The 17,996-nt window shown below is 58.1% G+C and overlaps 1 protein-coding gene across 2 annotated transcripts; it reads left to right on the top strand.

The window, feature by feature from the left end:
* Positions 1–5,539: 5,539 nt before the first annotated feature.
* Positions 5,540–17,244, top strand: IMPDH2 (inosine monophosphate dehydrogenase 2). Of its 2 annotated transcripts, XM_075432556.1 has the most exons (15): positions 5,540–5,686; positions 5,793–5,841; positions 5,927–6,028; positions 6,221–6,295; positions 6,694–6,900; positions 9,016–9,103; positions 9,682–9,881; positions 10,634–10,724; positions 11,453–11,548; positions 12,904–12,975; positions 15,195–15,338; positions 15,799–15,943; positions 16,029–16,172; positions 16,559–16,642; positions 16,974–17,244. In XM_075432556.1, the coding sequence occupies exons 1-15, from the start codon at positions 5,589–5,591 to the stop codon at positions 16,993–16,995; spliced, it is 1,617 nt and encodes a 538-aa protein (XP_075288671.1). In that variant the 5' UTR covers positions 5,540–5,588; the 3' UTR covers positions 16,996–17,244. The 2 variants fall into 2 exon arrangements, with proteins under 2 accessions (XP_075288671.1, XP_075288672.1); XM_075432557.1 differs by lacking the exon at positions 12,904–12,975.
* The last annotated feature ends 752 nt before the right edge of the window (positions 17,245–17,996 follow it).

The raw sequence follows: 17,996 nt of genomic DNA, 5'->3' as shown, positions 1-17,996 counted from the left end.
ATTGAGAAGGAAGGTCTGCCCTCTCTGTCGGTTGTGCACAGTGTAAATGGTGAGAGCAGCCATAATGTTCCCTGTCTTTGTGTTTTTGAGCAGTGTTGAGGTGTGCGGGCTTAGAGACACTTCAAGCCTCTGGTGCTTCATATTGATGTTGGCGTTCATGAGAACGCAGCTGTGCTTGAGCTTGGTGTCAGCATGAGCAGTTTGTTCCCTGTACAGGACTCTGTGCTCAGAGAAGTGCAGAGAGGTGAAGTTTACCAATACCTGTACCCTAGAGTAGACTCTTAGCTCGGTGTCTGCCCTCAGAGTTATGCCAGGGAAATAGCCTGGAGTGGGTGCCCAGATCCCAGTGGGTGAGGCGGGAAGAGGGTGCCTGGGTGGTGTGTAGTGCTGGCAACGCGTACCCCAGATCAGTTCAGCCACTGGGAGCCAGCAGTTGCCCCTGGGTAGGGTGGCTGTTGGGATCGCTAACGCTGCTTCAGCTGTCAGAAGCCTGTAATCCCTTTACCATATCTTAGTGAACTGGAATGTCCGTCTCTGCCCCCAGTTTAAGTATTTAAGGACATGGTTAGGGGCAAGCTCCCACTGTTCCAAGCAGCTGGGTGTGCTCGTTGCTCAGGACTCCCAACAGGCCTGCACAGAGTGGGTTTCCCATTCTTTTGGGCAGTTTGTCACATCTTCTGAACAGAGTTGCAAAGATGTGAGAGAAACTGCAGACACCTGTGCTCGAGTCCCAATGCTTGCTCCGCAGTACTGCGTGGGCAGCTAGCTCCAGCGTGAGCCTGCTGCTTTGTCTGTCTCTGTTGGAAATGCAGTGGCTGTGAAGTCATCTGCCAGACACCCAGCGTACAAGCTGTTTCAGTAGGTGGCTTTGGGAGTCACCTCTTACTCTAATAATCGCCAGAAGCTGGGATAAACTTGACAGAATATTCGGGCAGTTCCAGGTTAGGGGAGAACAGATACTTCAGCTGAGCTTTCTGGGAAACAGAATTCCATGTTACCTTCACATTCTAGACTGTGCACTTCCCTTACTACCCTTAACTGCAGGATGATCTAAAATCTTTGTAGGGGAAGAGTTCTCCTTGATCTTAGAGTACAGTGCTTACAAGCAGGGGAACTTGGCACGTGGTGAGCAGCGGAGATCTCCTACTGACTGGTTTTGTCCTGGCAGACTGAAGTGTTTCCATTATTTTCTCATTGTTCAGACGTACATAGGAGAGGGATTTGCTGACGCAGACGTGGACTGCCGTACTGTTCTGTACTGTCTCATCAGAATGTCCACTGTGTTAACTTCATTCCCTATTTTTAGAGACAATCGATATACTGTGACTTAAGGATTATTTTCCTGGACCTGGCTTCTCGTCTGGCTCTCTGGAGCTAGTTTAAAAGGTACAGTATTTCTAGAATATAAATACTATGTTCTTTGATAGTGAAGAACATGATCTGCTCCCTTTTAGGGGCTCATAGGAAGACGTGCACAGAGTAGCACAGGAGAGTGCTGTGGCTTAGTGTTGATGCCCATGATCTGGGAAGTGTTCCCAGTCAAACATGTAAAATAGCTTTTTAACACTTTCCTATAACCAGCTTGAGTGCTGCTTAAAGGGCGTTCCACCCCCCGGCTCCGAGAGTGCCAAACTGCTAGCTCCTGTATGCGTGTGTATATTAAACGAGAACTCTCCGTGCCCTATGCCTTGTATGAGACAGGCTGAACATGCATCGATCTCTAAATAAATACAGCTGAGAAAAGTCAAGCTAGAGACCCTGCGTTCTTGGTTTCGAACTGTGCCCACCTTGTCTCTGTGGTGTGAACAGAACCCTAGACAGCAGAGCGTGGCTGACTGCTGTAAAGCACCTCGCACTCTGACTTGAGACTCGTGTATTGTCCTGTCTCTTGACACTAACAGCGCTGCTTTCCGAAGGAGACTTGTAGCCTCTCACGCACTTGTCCGCACCATTAGATTTTCGGTTACTTTCAAGAGTTCAAGCATTTCCTCTAAGTGGTAACGGCTGAAGCAGCGGAGAGCAGACTAGAGAGCGGTGAGTGAAGGTAATGGTCAAGTAACCTAATAGGGCTCTCATCTGTTGGCTGCTTCACCCCTCAAGATCTCCTGGGTTTTAGGTGGGAGATAAGGTCTGAAGTAGTTCCTGAACCGTTCCACCTTGGACCAATGAAAAAAAGACTTAATCTGATGCCTGAACAAGAATCTTCTTCAGCACTGTTGCTCCTTGGGCAGAAATTCAGACAGTCTTGTTCTCGACTGCACCAGGGCTACTCTCTGCCTTGGTGTGCTTGGAATGGATTAGGCCATCTTCGAGCCTCCTGTGCAGAGCTAAGAACAGATGTGACAGTGGCAGAAAGGAGCCCTCTGAGCACACGGAGGGTGGAGGACTTGCTGATACTCCCGTTGCTCATCCTCTTGCTGGTCTGAGTGCTGCTAGACGCCGACAGACCCTGCACAGTGCAACCAAACTGCATTCTCATCCACTTTTAATAGTGACTTACTTGCAATTAGCGTTTGGACTCTTAAATCACTGTTAAAGTAGGATATAAACTGTCTTCCACCCTAGATGGGGCTTTTCTCCCCATTTTCTTGCTGGGGCTGCTCCTCTCAAATACTACAGAGAACGTACCTTATCCTGATGTTTCAGCCTGTTCTGTTGCACTGGTGCCAACGCATAGGAAGGAGCCCTTCTCAGCTCGAGCATCTTCCTACCTTAAGGAGCATCTCAAATCTCTTCCAGAAGTCTCACTGACATGCTGCCCCAAAATCTCTGAAGCAATTGCTGTGTCCCCTACTTGTCGGTTCCCTTAGCTGCATGGCTGCAGCTCGGCTCCTGGCACTGCAGTCTCTTTCCCTGTGTAACTTTGCGCATGGCAGCCACGTTTGCCTGCTTCTCCGTTCTTGTGTGAGCTCATCAGAGTGGGGAGGCAGACTGAACCCACTTACAGCAGCAATAAACCACGTCTAGAACTCGAGAGGGAACTGCAGGAGAGAACGAGGTGGAGGGGATGTCTCAGAAAGGCAGGGTCCTGTTGCAGCCCAGAGCCTCGCTTGATAATGAGTGTGCAGCCTATATGCAAAATATGTCTTGTCTGTCCCTCCCGTGTTGCCCCTGGTCTAAACAGCACATGTGATTGGCATCCTGCAAAGTGACCTTCAGAACTCTCCAGTAGCTTTGCCCCGTGAGTAACTCACACTACAAATCATTTTAAAGAGATGCACTCAACTATTTTTTTAATTTAATTTTACTCTTAATAATTCTCTGCTCTTTGTAATCTGCTTGGAAATAAAATGTTTTTCCCTGCAGCCTTTGTTGTAGTCTGTTTGAGAACCGTTAAACTGTGCCTGGTGTTTCTATTGGAACAGAAACCAACTTGCCTGTTCACTGCCGTGCCCGTGCTCCAGCGTGACAGCCCGATCGGTGGGTGTCCCCCGGGAGGCTTAGCAAACCTTTGTTAGCGCTGCCCTTACTTAACGCGAGGGCTGGAGAGACCTGTTAAACTGATCTTGGTCTGGCACGATGCCTGCTGTTCTGTTGATCCTCTGGCAGGTAACGCCGACTCGGAGTGCGTGTCCTCGGCAGGCGGCGTTTTCCTCTGCAAGGCTGCGTTTCCCAGCCCTGCCCCTGGGATCAGCATCTCGGTGCCTTTACGGTGACTGCTTTCGGCGGTGCGAGCCTCGGCACTTTATTTACTGCGAAGGACAGTGCTTTGCTTACAGCTCCCTAGCCCATATGAACTCCAAATAGCGGGAAATCAGTGTCTGAATAGGTGAAGTCAACTCTTAGCTGAGAATCGACCCAGGAATTACGTAAAGAAGTAAAACCAGGGTGAAATGCAGTCTTTTGCAGCAGGCTGTGAGGGAGCAAGGACTGAACCCCTGTGAAGTGCAGAGCGTGGTGTAACAACAAGCACCGCTACCCCGCGGCTGCAGGAAGGGGGCATTAGTGCTGCCGTTCACAGTGGTAGCAACAGGATCGCTACCACTCCCTTGGCTGAAAGTTTTAAGTGGATCCTTGAGGCTGGGTCTCCATGCGAGGGCTGCCTGTTCTTAGTTACGTGAGGGCCCCTGGAAGCCACACATCCCCTTCCTCTCCGCATAGTCCCTGCGCTGTGGCATGCGCCTTCCTTTCTGCTAGAAACAACATCACAGTCTGGTGGGAGACAACTATTCTGTGCAGATTGCTGCTGTCGAGACCAGACAAGCCACCTGAGAGCCCTGCTTCTGTCCGTAGTACGGTTCGCTCGTTTGCATTCCCCTCCCCCCATGTAAAAGTCAACATTAGCATCTACCAAAGCCTGGCTTAACTGGTCTCTTTCTGAACTCCATGTTGTCTTTTGGAGAGCTCTACTTGGACCAAAACATGTTCATCCAGACTACTGAGTGACGAACATCACAGCGTACAAGGGCCATTCGCTTCCGAGTGTTTCAGGAGACCTGAGCAGGCGTCGCTCTTCACACTCCCTGTGCTATAGCTGGGTAACACGGGGTAACGCTTCTGTTTTCTTAAAGCTACTCGCTGATCTTTGGACAAGGATTTAGTATGCTGCAGTCAGACAGCTGGAGATGCAGGAGCACCCTTCTTCAGTTTCCTGAACTTTAGTGTTAAGTACGGGGTTGTCTCGGAGAGCCCGTCATACGCAGCAGGGTGAGGAGGGGTCTGGTCGTCTCATTCCCCTGGTGCTCCGAGGCCAGATCTGGTATCTTGCGACAAGCAAACCGACTGCTGGAGGTTGCTCTGTGCAGCCTGCAGTACGGGAATGTCTCCTGACACCCAGACGGGTCTGCAGGGAGGGGAACAGCTCACCCTGGAAGCAGCCCATCGCTGGTCCCTGCGGCTCTCCTCCGCGGCGGATCTGTGCGTGCGTGCCCACTCCTCCCCTGCGGGCACAGCCATCCCTGCTCCCGCTCCTGCCGTCTCCAGAACCTTCCGGCACAGGCCGATGGTGCCGTGGCGAGGCCCCAGTGCGGCGTGGGGATGCATAGCCGGGCCGGTGGCCTTGGGACGAGGGGGTCGCGTGATGCCGATGCCCGGCTGGGACCCCCTGTCCCTCCCGGCGTGGTTCGCTCTGCTCTGCGCCCTCCGTTCCCCTCCCGTTGCTGGACGCTGCCTCGCGGCCTCCGCCCGTCCCGCAGCTCGCTCGGGGCTGACGAAGCTGCCCTGGACACGGGCGACGTCCTCCAGCTCCGTGTCCCCACAGCCCCGGCGGCCACCGCAGCGTCCATTCTGCGCCGGACGCCAGGCCCAGCCGGCCGGGCCCCACGGCAGCCTCCCCCTCCGCAAGGCACCCACCGGGGGCCTTTCTTTAGGTCATTTCCCAGCGCGTCTCGCACCGCACGGGCCGCGGCGGGGCAGCGGCGGGCTTGTCCCGCCAAGCCCCGGGCCGGGTGGGGAGCGCCGCGCCGCCGGTGCCCTCCCGGGCGGTAGGGGGCGCGGCAGGCACCGAGCCCCTTCCGGCGGCCGCTCTGGGCCTCGCTCTCGCTGGGCGGGGCCCCCTTTGAGCCCTGGCGGCCGCCGTCGGGGCGCGCGTGCGCTCGGGAGCGCGCGGGGCGGCGGGCACGCGGCGGCGGCGGCGCGGGGCCGGCGCCATGGCGGACTACCTCATCAGCGGCGGCACCGGCTACGTGCCCGACGACGGGCTGACGGCGCAGCAGCTCTTCAGCTGCGGCGATGGGCTCACCTACAAGTGAGCGGGGCCGGGGCCGGGGCCGGGGCCGGGGGAGCGGCGGGGCCGGGGGCGCGGGGCCGGGCCGGTGCTGTCGCTGACGCCTCTCCCCTCGTCACCCCCTCAGCGACTTCCTCATCCTCCCGGGGTACATCGACTTCACGGCGGACCAGGTGGTGAGTGGCTGGGGCGGGGGAGCGGCCCGGTGCCCGCTGCCGGTGCCCGCTGCCGCCGCTCACCCCGCGCCCGCCTCCCCGCCAGGACCTGACCTCGGCGCTGACCAAGAGGATCACCCTGAAGACCCCGCTGGTCTCCTCCCCCATGGACACGGTCACCGAGGCGGGCATGGCCATCGCCATGGCGGTGAGTGCGGCCCCGCGGGGCGCGGTGCAGGCCCGGCCGCTCCGGGGGCCGCTCGGCCTGAGGCCGGGTCCCCCCCGCGGGCGGCGGACGGGGACCCCGCCACCCCCCTGGGGTGGGTCCCTGCGGGCGGCCCCGGTGCCCTGGCTCCCCATGAAGGGCCGAGGCGACTGGGGGCCGCCTCTGTGTTCGCAGCTCACCGGGGGGATTGGGTTCATCCACCACAACTGCACGCCCGAGTTCCAGGCCAACGAGGTGCGGAAGGTGAAGGTGAGCAGCTGGTGCTGGGCGGGGAGGGCTGGGGATGCTGCGGGGAGCGGGGGCCGTTGAGGCCTGCCGGATCCCGGCGCTGCCCCGGTTGCTGGCACAGAGCTCTTGCTGTGTCCGGCAGCGTCCCACGTGCAGCCCGGGGTTTGAGAGCTGCCAGGCCGGCTGGCATGGGGATGTTCCCCATAATTCCTGGGAGGAGGGCAGCCTGGGGGCTGTTGGGAGTCTAACGCTCCTCGGCCGAGCTGCGGTGCTGGTTTGGGAGTCGCCCCTTCGATGAGCGTGGGGCGGGGTGGTCGCAGCCCTTTGCGAGCGGCCGCAGTCACCGCCAGGCGCGTGTCTGGCTGCTGCTCGGCCCGGCGGCGCCGCTTAGCCCGGCTGCTGCATCTGCTGCTTTTCAGAAATACGAGCAAGGATTCATCACAGACCCCGTGGTGCTGAGCCCCAACGACCGAGTGCGAGACGTGTTTGAAGCGAAAGCTCGTCACGGATTCTGTGGGATTCCCATCACGGACAACGGGAAGATGGGGGGCAAGCTGGTTGGGATCATCTCGTCTCGAGACATCGATTTCCTGAAAGAGTCGGAGCACGACTTGCCTCTGGGCGAGGTGAGGAGGGCGTGTGCGCAGCCGAGGGACGCGAGCCTGGCGCTGGGAAGCAGCATGGCTCGCGGTGGGGAGGGGACGAGCGCGTGGCCCTGAGGGTGCTGCCGGCTGGCGGGAGCCGCTCTGCGTTAGCTCTGCGGGTCCCTCTGACCACGCGTCGGCGCAGAGCGTCTCGCTCGTTCACGCTCTTGCGCAGCATGGGTACGAGGCGCAGCGCGCCTCCTCCTGCAGAGTTGTCCGTCGGTGCTGGGGACGCCGTCCTCTGCTCTCCGCCGGTGCAGTCACGCGTTCCTGGTGTTCGGAGCTGCTGCTGCGGCCCCACACAGCGTGCTGGCTCTGGCCAGGCTGCGGCAGCAGCGCTGTGCCCAGCAAGGCCTCCGACCGCCGATCTGCCTTTTCTGGCCTGCTGTTCCCCGTGTGCCTCATCTAGGCTACTTGCTCTTGACAATAACCCCCTGAACTTGGAGGCGGGCAGTTTAGCCATTATAATGCCACGCCGTCAGACCCCCCCCCCCACGGGAGAACGTTCCCTGGGATGCCGGTGCTGATCCCTGTGAGTTCCGGCGTTCCAGTTACGTGGGCTCAGTAACCGTAGATCTGTGGCGCTGTCAGGTTACAGCACCGGGGCCTCTCGGCCAGGCTCTGCTCTTGACTCGTGACTATTTTTAGCTCTCGCTGACCAAACCTGGTATCACATACTCATCCCTGTTTAGTTTGAAATCGCCTGGAAGTGTCTGTAACGAGAATCTGAAACCAGGAGTAGGTTATAAAAGCGGACGTGGCCCTTTGAAGCGATGCTGGCCCATTCAGAAGAGCCAGATAAGAATCTCCTCTCATCCCTTCCGTGGGTCATTCGGCGCTGCGGGGTCAGAAGCCCCGCCGCTGCTAGCGTTTGGTGCTGGCCCCTGTCACCAGGAAGGGCTGGGGAAATGAATGGTCTCCCCGGTCTCTCCCCACTCGCCGCCCAGCAGTCGTCTTGCTGAGCCATTCGTTGCCATCCAGTTAAACACACAGCTCTCCCGTAGCTCGGGAAGCTCGTGCATCCCACAGAGTTAGGGAGCGTGTTGGGATACGTCTGGGATTCCTCAGGCTTTTCCTGATGTGCGGGTTCTGTCACAGACAGGATTTTGAGTGGATGCAGGCAGGGTGAACCTCTTTCTTGATGCAAAATGTCTGTTCTGGTATAAAAAACTAAAACATTCCCGCTTTTCTTTGTGGTGTGCAACTAACCTCCCTTGCTTGAGGGCTGGAGAGTGTTCCCTTCTAGCTTGGCCTGGCCTTCTCGGGTAACCTGTTATGAAAACACCCCGGGTGAAGTTTGTGATCGCAGAACACTGTGGTGCGGAGGGACCTCGCGGTCCCTTGTCAGGCCTTCTGCCTGAGGCGCGTTCAGCTGGAGCAGGTTGCGCGGGGCTGTGTCTGCGTCTCCAAGGATGGGGAGGGTGTTCACTGCGCCTCCGGGCTGCTCTTCCAGTGCTTGACCACTGTCATGGTGAAAGCTTTATTCTGCACAAGATGTTCCCGTGTTCCAGCCTGTGTCCATTGCCCCTTGCCTTTCCCCTCTGTTTTGGTGCCTGTTTGTCAGAGTGAGCGTGGGCGAGCGTGGGTGTTTGGACTGAAGCGACTCCCTTTGCCCCCGTGACCTTGCGAGTGGCAGCAGCGGGTTATTCTGAGTGCCGGGCATCGCTGCCTGAAAACGAGCCTGGGGGTAGCATTTCTGCCAGAGCAGCATGAGACTCTGGAGGTGTCTCCAGCCCTTATTTGCCTGTGCTCTATTAAAAGGGAGGGCTGTTTGGGTGACATCCCAAACAAGGGTCATCTGAGAGTCATCCCTTGCTTCTAGGTGCTCTCCCTCGGCTTGCTGAGGCCCTCTGCCATCTCCTGTTTTCACTGCACCGATGGACTTGGGGGCTGACGGCCGCTGCTTGCACAGGGACAGCGCATCGGAGGCTGCTCCTCCGTGTTGCTGGAGGCGTGTTGCTGGGCTGTGGGCTCCTTTTGTCTGTGGAGCACTCCCACACGGCTGCTGCGGAGCCTTTCACAGGGGCAGAGGGGTTCGGTATTTTCAGATCAGTGCGAAGGAGTTCTTGTGACTTTTTATCTTCTCCCTCCCACTAGATTATGACAAAGCGGGAGGATCTTGTCGTGGCCCCGGCTGGCGTCATGCTGAAAGAAGCGAATGAAATTCTGCAAAGGAGTAAAAAAGGTACCGGTGACCGCCTGTGAGGCGAGGGCGAGCCGCGGAGCGCTGGGCTGGGAGCGGCAGTGGGTGAAGGTGGGCACGCGCCCCTGTGTGGGTGGAACATGGGAGGGCTGCGTTCCAGCACGAGGAGAGAGTGCCGCAGCCCTCTGCCAGGGTACGGAGTTCACATGCGTTCGTCTCCAATCTGTTTCACGTGGAAGGATTCTTGGCAGCCCAGGAGCTGAAGAGCGCCTGGCTGTCCAGCCACATGGCTTCAGTTTTCTGTCCTGGCTTTCACATTTTGGCACTCCCTTCAGCTCTGTCAGGGTTTGGTAGTTTGACTTTTAACACGGTCATGGGTCTAATTATTAGAAAAGATGCTGCCCTTTTTCTGTGGTCAGTGTGAGGACACCAAGTCCTTCTCCAGTCCTGCAGACTCCTTGCTGTGTTTCCCCAGCCAGGGCTGCTGGCATCCATGCTCACGCAGGGTTTGGTAACACACTTCTCCGAGTCGCTGCCTGCCTGGTGCTCCGGGTCTGCTCCGGCCTAACACCTGTCCCCTGCAGAAACCTGCGGTGACGTTCTTTCTGCTTGTTTCAAAGGCAAGCTGCCAATTGTTAATGAAGATGACGAGCTGGTGGCTATAATTGCCCGCACCGATCTCAAGAAGAACAGGGACTACCCTCTGGCTTCTAAGGATTCCAAGAAGCAGCTGCTCTGCGGTGCTGCTATCGGGACCCACGAGGACGACAAGTACCGGCTGGACCTCCTGGTGCAGGCTGGCGTGGATGTGGTCGTGCTGGTGAGCAACCCACAGGCATCGTGTTGGCCTGGGGGGTTTGGGTGGGCTGAGGATCCCGCTCGAGTCAACCCCTCTGACAGCAGGGCAGCAGCATGGCGCTTGCTGTCTGTTACAGGTCCTTTTGTGATAGAATATGGCAGTTTGGTGACCTCTCAGTCACGTTGGAGTTCTGTATTCACACGCTGTCTTCTCATCGATTGTTAGCTTGCGGGTCCACCCTGCTCTAGGGCACAGCCTCGCAGCTGGAGATGTTTGACAGCCACCGCGAGCTGGCCGGGTCGAGGAGGTTGGCAGGGCCTGGGCGCTCAGTGGCCGGCGTCTGGTGCTTCAGCTGCTCTGCTGCGCAGCCGGGAGGTTGGCGTCCCCCCACCAGCCCTGCCGGCTTTCACGGGGAGCGTTCGCCGTCTCACCTGAGTTTGAGACGGACCTGATGGTGTCCTGGGGGTAGAGCCAGGCCGTTCTCACCCGCAGCCAGATGGGCTGCTTATTGCCTGCTGTAGAAGCCTTGGGATTTAAATGTGAAGGATATCACAGCAGTCTTTACGATAAGCTGCCTTACTTCGGGAAGGTGCATACTGTCTGGGCAGCAGCTTCTCCTCTGGTTCTGTGCTCGGTTTGGGCTGTCATTCTGCCCACTTGGGCAGCTTAGCAGAGACCCCGGTAAGCAGAGTGAAGATCCGGGGCTCTTCTGGATCTGTATTTATCATCTTTTGCAGAAATTCTGGTTGAAATTGGTTTTCTCTCTGTTGCAGGATTCCTCTCAGGGGAACTCCATCTTCCAGATCAATATGATAAAATATATTAAGGAGAAATATCCCAACCTACAAGTTATTGGAGGAAACGGTAGGCATGTGTCGACGGCTGTTCTTGTCTTTGAAGTACATTTGCAGCTTAGACATAGAGGGAGCTGCAGGGACGTGGATGAAATGATCCTCTTTGGTAGATGCCTGTGAACTCGAAATGGTTTCCACTGGCTTGTGGAGCAGAGCAAGACCACTCTGCAGACGCAGGGCAGTACCCTGCTGCTGCCACAGCTGCAAATATTTTGAAACCTTTGTTTTGCAGCACAGCGTGCTGCAGTCCTCTGTAGCCCATTACACATTAGCTTCTTTTACACAGCAGTTTTAAATTTTGGATAGTGGTAATAATGAATATTACTTAATGTGGAAACCTACTGGAAATTCTCCCTGCCTCTTGATGGCAGAGTTCAGTAGTCCTTGTCTCTACCTGGCTAGTGCGTTACTGGTGCTGCCGTTAGCCTGTGCTCTGCCCTCGCTCCCTGGTGCGGCCCAGAGAGTGCTTGGCACCATGTGGTGACCTCTGCTGCCTTTGGGTGTAAGCAGAGCAGCCTACAGGGCCACTGTCATCTCGTGCGCTGGGGACAGCGGGGACAGGAACCCGCTGCGGCTTTCGCAGATAGGCCCGGTAGCAGTGGGCAGGCGGGCCTGGCGCTGGCACAGGCTGGTGCACTGGGTTGGGGGTGTTTGCCGCCACCGGGGAAGCACCAGGGCAGAGCAGTGTCGTGCACAAGTCTGCTTGTCTCTCTTCAAACTGGTTTCTGTTCCCCACAGTTGTGACCGCTGCTCAGGCCAAGAACCTCATTGACGCAGGGGTCGATGCCCTGAGAGTCGGGATGGGCAGTGGCTCCATCTGCATCACGCAGGAAGGTGAGAGAGATCAGCCGTCTCCTAAAAGGCTGAAGACATCTGTTCGGTAGAGGTTCCCTGCTGAAAAGCAGCGTAGCCGGGATGGACTTCCCGCGTTGTGAGGGCAGGGTCTAACAGCAAGCCGTCTTTCACCCCCTTCGTCCAGGACAGTCTGGCCACCTGGGTCAAACCTTTGGGGTGGCAGCAGCAGCAAAGGCGTTTCCCAGTACTGACCGAGACTGGGTAGAGCAGGCGTGGCTTTGTCTGAGAGGAGCCGCTGGCTCGGTGTGGGATGGGGCTGGCGGGCAGCTCTGCAGGGAGAGGGGCTGGCGGGTGAAGCGCACGGGGCTGCCTGTGCTCCCCTTCCCTCTGGCCGCAGTCTGCGTGGTGCTTGAGAATGGGGCTGCTGGGCTCGATGCCTTTCTGCAATTTCCAGGCCGAAATGGGATTTCTGGCCGTGGTTTCTGCAGTTAGCTGGAGCTTGTGTGGGGCAGGGGCTCTGTCAACCCTTAGCTAAAAGGTGGAGAGGGGCATCTCCAGGGCATGGAGAAAGGCTGCTTTGAGGGCAGGCTCATTCCTCATGTTTTGAACCCGACAGGTGAGGTGCAGAGGGGTGCTGCAAGGTGCTGCAGCCCATGAACGCAGCCCCTTTCTGCTTTGCTGCTTGGTCCTTGCCGTGGGAGGCAGAAAGAGCATAGCTGGTGGCTGAAGGCGCTGCGTTAGCTCTGCCAAATCCAGAATGGAGCCTTTGAGCAGCGCTGGACCTAGGCTGCTTCACCTGCTGTGGGAGCGCTGGCTGCGGGGGGCTTCCCAGCCAGGGCAGTCTGTCTCAGGTGGCCTTTCGAGGGAGGCTGTGGTGTTCTTGGGCTGACACTTCCACAGCCAGAGCAGACCCAGGATGCGTGTCCCACTCTGGCTCCCAGGCAGAGGACCCGCTGAGGCACGCTCCATTCTGCAGCATGATGAACGTCTCCAGAGGGTGCCTCTCCCAGCTGCCGCGGGAGGTGGGGTTGGGTGCTGCTTTTGGGGAAGGAGCAGAGCAGAGGTAGAACACGGCGCTGCCCAGGGGACGTGGTTGCAAAACTCTTAACCGCAGCTCCCCAGGTTTTTGTCCCTTCTTTGGGAAAGAGCTCTGGCTGCTTGGGTTAGGGGGGTTGCCTCTCCGGATGGCTGCTGGGGCAGGGCGAGCATGCGCTGCGCACAGCCCGGCCTGGCTGGCTGGGATCTGGCCTCTGGCTTGGCTCGGGCTAGGAAGGGTTTGCAAGGTCAGCTCTGTCCCACACCGTATGCTCTGCCTAGTAGCAGGTCACTGCTGGGGTCCTTTGTTCTGCTGCTGTTCTTCTGTCTCTAAAATGTGTGTGTTTGTTTTTGTTTAGCTGCTCCAAAGATCCCTCCAGACCTAAAGTCCCACAGCCCCAAATGCCCTTCTACTGTCACGGGCACCTATAGTAAGTCACTTGCCCTGTTCCCAACCCTAATTATGTGTCTTGAAGCAGGACCCTGATTTGGCTGCACATGGCCCTACTGCTTGTTTGAGAATAATTTAGCTGTAGATGCACTTGGGGTTTTGTGGCTTTGGATACTGGTTTTGAATCTGAAATGGAAGCTGAGAAGCCTTTCTGAATTCCTAAAGCAGGGTCTGAACTGTCAAAGCTTGAGGGCGCTCAGGCCTGTCCACCCTCCACTCCAAAATCCAGTCCAGGAGCTTGACCGGGCTTCCTGGCTGCATCTTCTGGATCTCTAGCTGGGTATGCCCCTGCTGATCCAGCGCTGGGAGCCGATCCCCAAGCAGTCCTTCATCCCGCCCTGAATCTGGCCCCAGTTACGGGGAAGTTGTGCACTGGCCGAGCTTCACCCGGAGCCAGCTCCCCTGAGGTGGCAGAGGGACTGAGCTGCGCACCGCCACCTCGGCAGCTGCGTACCAGAACCACATCTGTCCCTGCTGACGGCCGATCCTTGTGTGGAAAGACAGGGCTCTCCCCTGCCTGGCACAGGGTGCAGCGTGGTCTGCTCTGTACTTCTTTGATGCTGCTGGGTCGCGCAGCCCCCCGAGGCGAGCCTCGGTTTTGCCCTGTCTCCTAGTTTTGACGCACCTCAAAGGGAAAGAGGTTTCTGTTGAAGATCCCGGAAGGTTTTCTCTAGTGGATGATCTTGTAGGGCCGCCCTTTGCAGAGACACTAAGAAAGACAAACCCTCACCCCGACCGCTTGGCGTGTGTGCTCTGAACCCTGCTTTGGAAGCCTGCACTCTGAAGCTGTGGCACTGGGCGCTGGGACAGTCGGAACAGTGCGATGCTCCCAGGGGCCCTGAGCCAAGCTGTTCCTTAAAGGGCTGGTCTCCGTGGTCCCTGTTGTGAGGTTCCCACAGGCCCTGCACTCTGTGGCACAATCCTGCAGACACCGGGCCCAAGGCCCTCCAGAATCAGGTGCTTCTCTCCACAGAGCTCTTCCTTGCAGTGTTTTGCAGCCGCAGTGTGGCACCAAGGAGACCCTCTCTTTAAGACTAACGGCATTCATGTTACAGCTGGCAGACTCTCCCTGGCTGGCTGAGCCCTAATTTAACGCTGAGTTTTGTTCGATCAAAATCAGTTCTTTCACGCGCTTGGCCTGGAATCTGGCTTCCTTCTCTCGGCAGCTGCTGCTGAGCACGGGGAGCGGAGCAACTGCAGACTCTGGGCCTCGGCAAACCTCTGCCAGGGACACGCGCTGCCAGTGCTGGTGCCAGGCAGGCTGCACCACACCGCGAGTCCACGCTTCGAAGCACTAATCCTGCATGGCCGCAGTCTTACCCGGTGTACCGGACTAACCGTGACTGGAGAAAAGGCTTCCAGTTAATCGTAGCGAAGGGAGGTCTCCCTGAGAGAAGCGTATCTCGGCGTATTTGCACGCCCGTGGCTGACAAACGTATTACAAGATGAGCCCTGTGCTGGTCTTCCCCTCGCACAACAGGAAGCCTCTTAACTGCTAGCGACTGGGAAGAGCAGTTAAATCCAAAGCTAATACCTCCCTTCCTGTGGGGCAGCTAAACTTGACAGAATCCGTGCTACGTTGCAGGGCAGGAACATAAATTATTTCCTGTAAGCCATCAAATCATTCTGCCCATGTCCTTTTCCACTGCTGCATGTATGTTTGTGTGTGTGTGTGCAGATGTGTATATATATATAGATGTATTTATACATATATATACATACCAGCTCTCTCCCAGCCAGCTGCCTTTCGATGCCAGAAGCACATGGTATAGCTGCTGGGTATACGGAGAAGGGGTCCGGCACTGCTAGGAGGGAGCGAGCGGTGGGACGTGGCTACGTGCCAGGGATGCTGTGGAGAGGGGCTTTTGGAGCCTGCTCCACTTCCTTCCCGAGCTCCCCAACGTCTGCTGTGCACCAGGACGAGCCACGAGTCTCGGCTGATCCCAGGCATTCGGTCAAAGACCCCAGTCCCAAGGTCACCCACAGCTTTTTGGAGTTGAGGGCCACGAGGATGTCCCAGCAGGCATCTCCTGGGCATCCGCTTCTCTTGCACCTCGGCCTAGTGAAGGCTCATCCAGGGATTTGTGCGTTCCCGAGTGCTGGAGCATGTGTGTGCTGGAAGCCTAAAAGGGCCTGCTGGGGAGGGAACGCGGCGCGGCGTGGGAGCTGACCTGTCCTCGGCTCTCTCCCTGCCTGCAGTGCTGGCGTGCGGCCGTCCCCAGGCCACGGCGGTGTACAAGGTGTCCGAATACGCCAGGAGGTTCGGCGTCCCCGTGATCGCGGATGGAGGGATCCAGACGGTTGGGCACATCGCAAAGGCCCTGGCACTTGGGGCCTCCACGGGTGAGCAGCGCTTCGGATGTCTCCTCGGAAGGGTTTCTGCGCGGCGGCGGGCTCTGGGCATGAGGGCACACACCTGCGGGTGGCTGGGGACGGGCTGGGGAGTCCAGCATAGTGCTGTGCCCAGGGACCCTGCGGGTTTTGTGGCCACAGCCTTCCTGCTGCTGATCACAGAATCACAGAATGGTCGGGGTTGGAAGGGACCTCTGTGGGTCATCTAGTCCAACCCCCCTGCCGAAGCAGGGTCACCTACAGCAGGCTGCACAGGACCTTGTCCAGGCGGGTCTTGAATATCTCCAGAGAAGGAGACTCCACAACCTCCCTGGGCAGCCTGTTCCAGGGCTCTGTCACCCTCAGAGGGAAGAAGTTCTTCCTCATGTTCAGACAAAACTTCCTGTGCCTCAGTTTGTGCCCATTGCCCCTTTGCCCCTGATGTGCTGCTCTTGGTGCTCTCTCATGCTAGTGATGATGGGCTCTCTCCTGGCTGCCACCACGGAGGCCCCAGGCGAGTACTTCTTCTCGGATGGCATTAGGCTGAAGAAATACCGCGGCATGGGCTCGCTAGATGCCATGGACAAGAACTTGGGCAGCCAGAACCGGTATTTCAGGTAAGAGTTGGTGCTTTGGGGCAGCAGATAAAGCTTTTGGGACTGCTTCACTTCACAAGCTTCCTTGATTTGTGCTCCCGTGCAGTGAGACAGACAAAATCAAAGTGGCCCAGGGGGTCTCCGGCGCAGTGCAGGACAAGGGCTCTATCCACAAGTTCATTCCGTACCTGATTGCTGGGATCCAGCATTCCTGCCAGGATATTGGTGCCAAGAGCCTGACCCAAGTCCGGTGAGTGCTTCTCCTTACTTGTGCTCTGGTCAGGCCGCGGTGCTGCCATTCGGGGTCCCTGGGCAAGCTGTACCCAGGCTGCAGTGAGTTCTGCGTGGTCTGACCTCGCTGTAGCCCTCTTCCCTCATCTCCAGCAGGCACCGTGTCGTAGACTTGCCAGCCCCAGGGATGCAGGAGTGTGGTCTCTCGTGGTGTGTTCAGCTGGCTGGGCTAGAAATGGTGGGGTTCCCTTACTCCTCCTGGCTCTTGGGAGATCAGCAAAGACCGCTCTGGCCACAGCTGGAGGAACCAGTGTCCCTCGTCCCAGCTGCTCCAGCTGAACGCGTGCCAGAGCACTGCCTGCGCTGGACTGTGGCTGGCTGGTGACGGGTGTCGTTCCCCCTCAGAGCCATGATGTACTCGGGAGAGCTGAAGTTTGAGAAGAGGACGACATCTGCCCAGGTGGAAGGAGGGGTGCATGGCCTCCACTCGTAAGTGCTGCTGGCAGGACCCGTGTCTCCTTGGGGTGGGCGTCGGGGGGAGGTAAGCGCAGCTGTCCTGTGCCTCAGCTGTCATGGCACGGGCCTGGCATGCTGCTGGCTTCACCTGCCACTACGCAGCTGGGCTGAGCCGCAGCCTGGGGCCTGGCCCGGGCCGGCGCTCCTCCCGCAGCAGGGCACGAGCGGATGAGCTCTGCGCTGCCCGCGGGCTCTCCTTTGCCGTGGGCCGGCAGACCCGGAGCCATCCCTGACCGCGCCTGTGGTCCTTGCCCTGGTCAGGCGGGTCAGTGAAAGGGCTCTCCGCTTTGCTGCTCCCTGGCAGGTATGAGAAGCGCCTCTTCTGAGGGAGCTCCGTCTGTGTCTGTCATCGTGCCACTCAGCCCTGCGCTGCCCCGTGCGGGAGCTGCTCTTGCTGCAGAAGTGCCATTACTCTGTGGGCTGCCTGGAGCTCCCTGTGTCCCTTGGCTGCTTCATCACCCCCCGAGAGGGCCTGCCCGCTGCCCAGGAGCAGTGACCCTGGGCTGGTGCCTGGAGCCTTGCCCGCGTTGGCCGTGTTTTACAATAAAAGTGGAAAAGATGTGCTATTGGTGTCAGCCCAGCGCCCCTCTTCCTTCTGTACTGCCCTTGTTCTCCTTCCCTGGTGCTCTCCTTTGCTTCCTGCACCCTCTGGGCAGCAGCTGGTGGCCCCAAAACGGACACTGTGTGCGTGTGAGGGGACAGCCCCGAGACAGGGCTCAGCGGGTAACGCAGTGTGGGGTGTTTAACAGCACCTTCCTGAGAGCAGAAAACAAGCGGCTGCTGGGCAAGAAAGCAAATGCATTTTACAGGGCAGGGGGGTAGCTCCTGTTGGGAGCTGCCCAACCCAGCAGCAGCCGCCAGGCTCCCGCAGGGCCCGGTGCGGCTGCCGCAGTGATAAACACGTAGGTGCTGGGGCAGGCACCTGCACACCCACCCCCACACCCCGGAGATGCTCTGCGCTGCAGCTGCTCACACACACTAGGCCTTTGGACCCATATCTTCCCATGTGTGGTCCTCACCAGCCCGCCTTCCTCCCTCCCTCCCTTCATTTCTGCCCCTAAACAGCCTGTGCTGTCCCCCACAGCGCCCAGCTGCGTGTCCCCGTGTTGCCCAGCAGCTGCACCCCCTTGGCCTGGTTGCTGTGGGTGGTGCAGATCACTGGCACAGAATCCATGTCCTGGGTGTGGGTAACAAACTGGGAAGGGCACTGCTGAGAGCTCATGGGCTTACAAAGGAGCCAGGGGTTGCGTTTCTGTCTGCCTGACCAGTGCAAACCTCCCCGGTGTGGCCAGGTCGCCTGTGCTTGCAACACCCGGTGCCAAAGGTA

This window comes from Opisthocomus hoazin, chromosome 11 (assembly GCF_030867145.1).
Source record: "Opisthocomus hoazin isolate bOpiHoa1 chromosome 11, bOpiHoa1.hap1, whole genome shotgun sequence".
NCBI classification, from domain to species: Eukaryota; Metazoa; Chordata; class Aves; order Opisthocomiformes; family Opisthocomidae; genus Opisthocomus; species Opisthocomus hoazin.
Note: the sequence above shows the minus strand (reverse complement) of the source record. Positions and strands in the feature narration are given on the sequence as shown.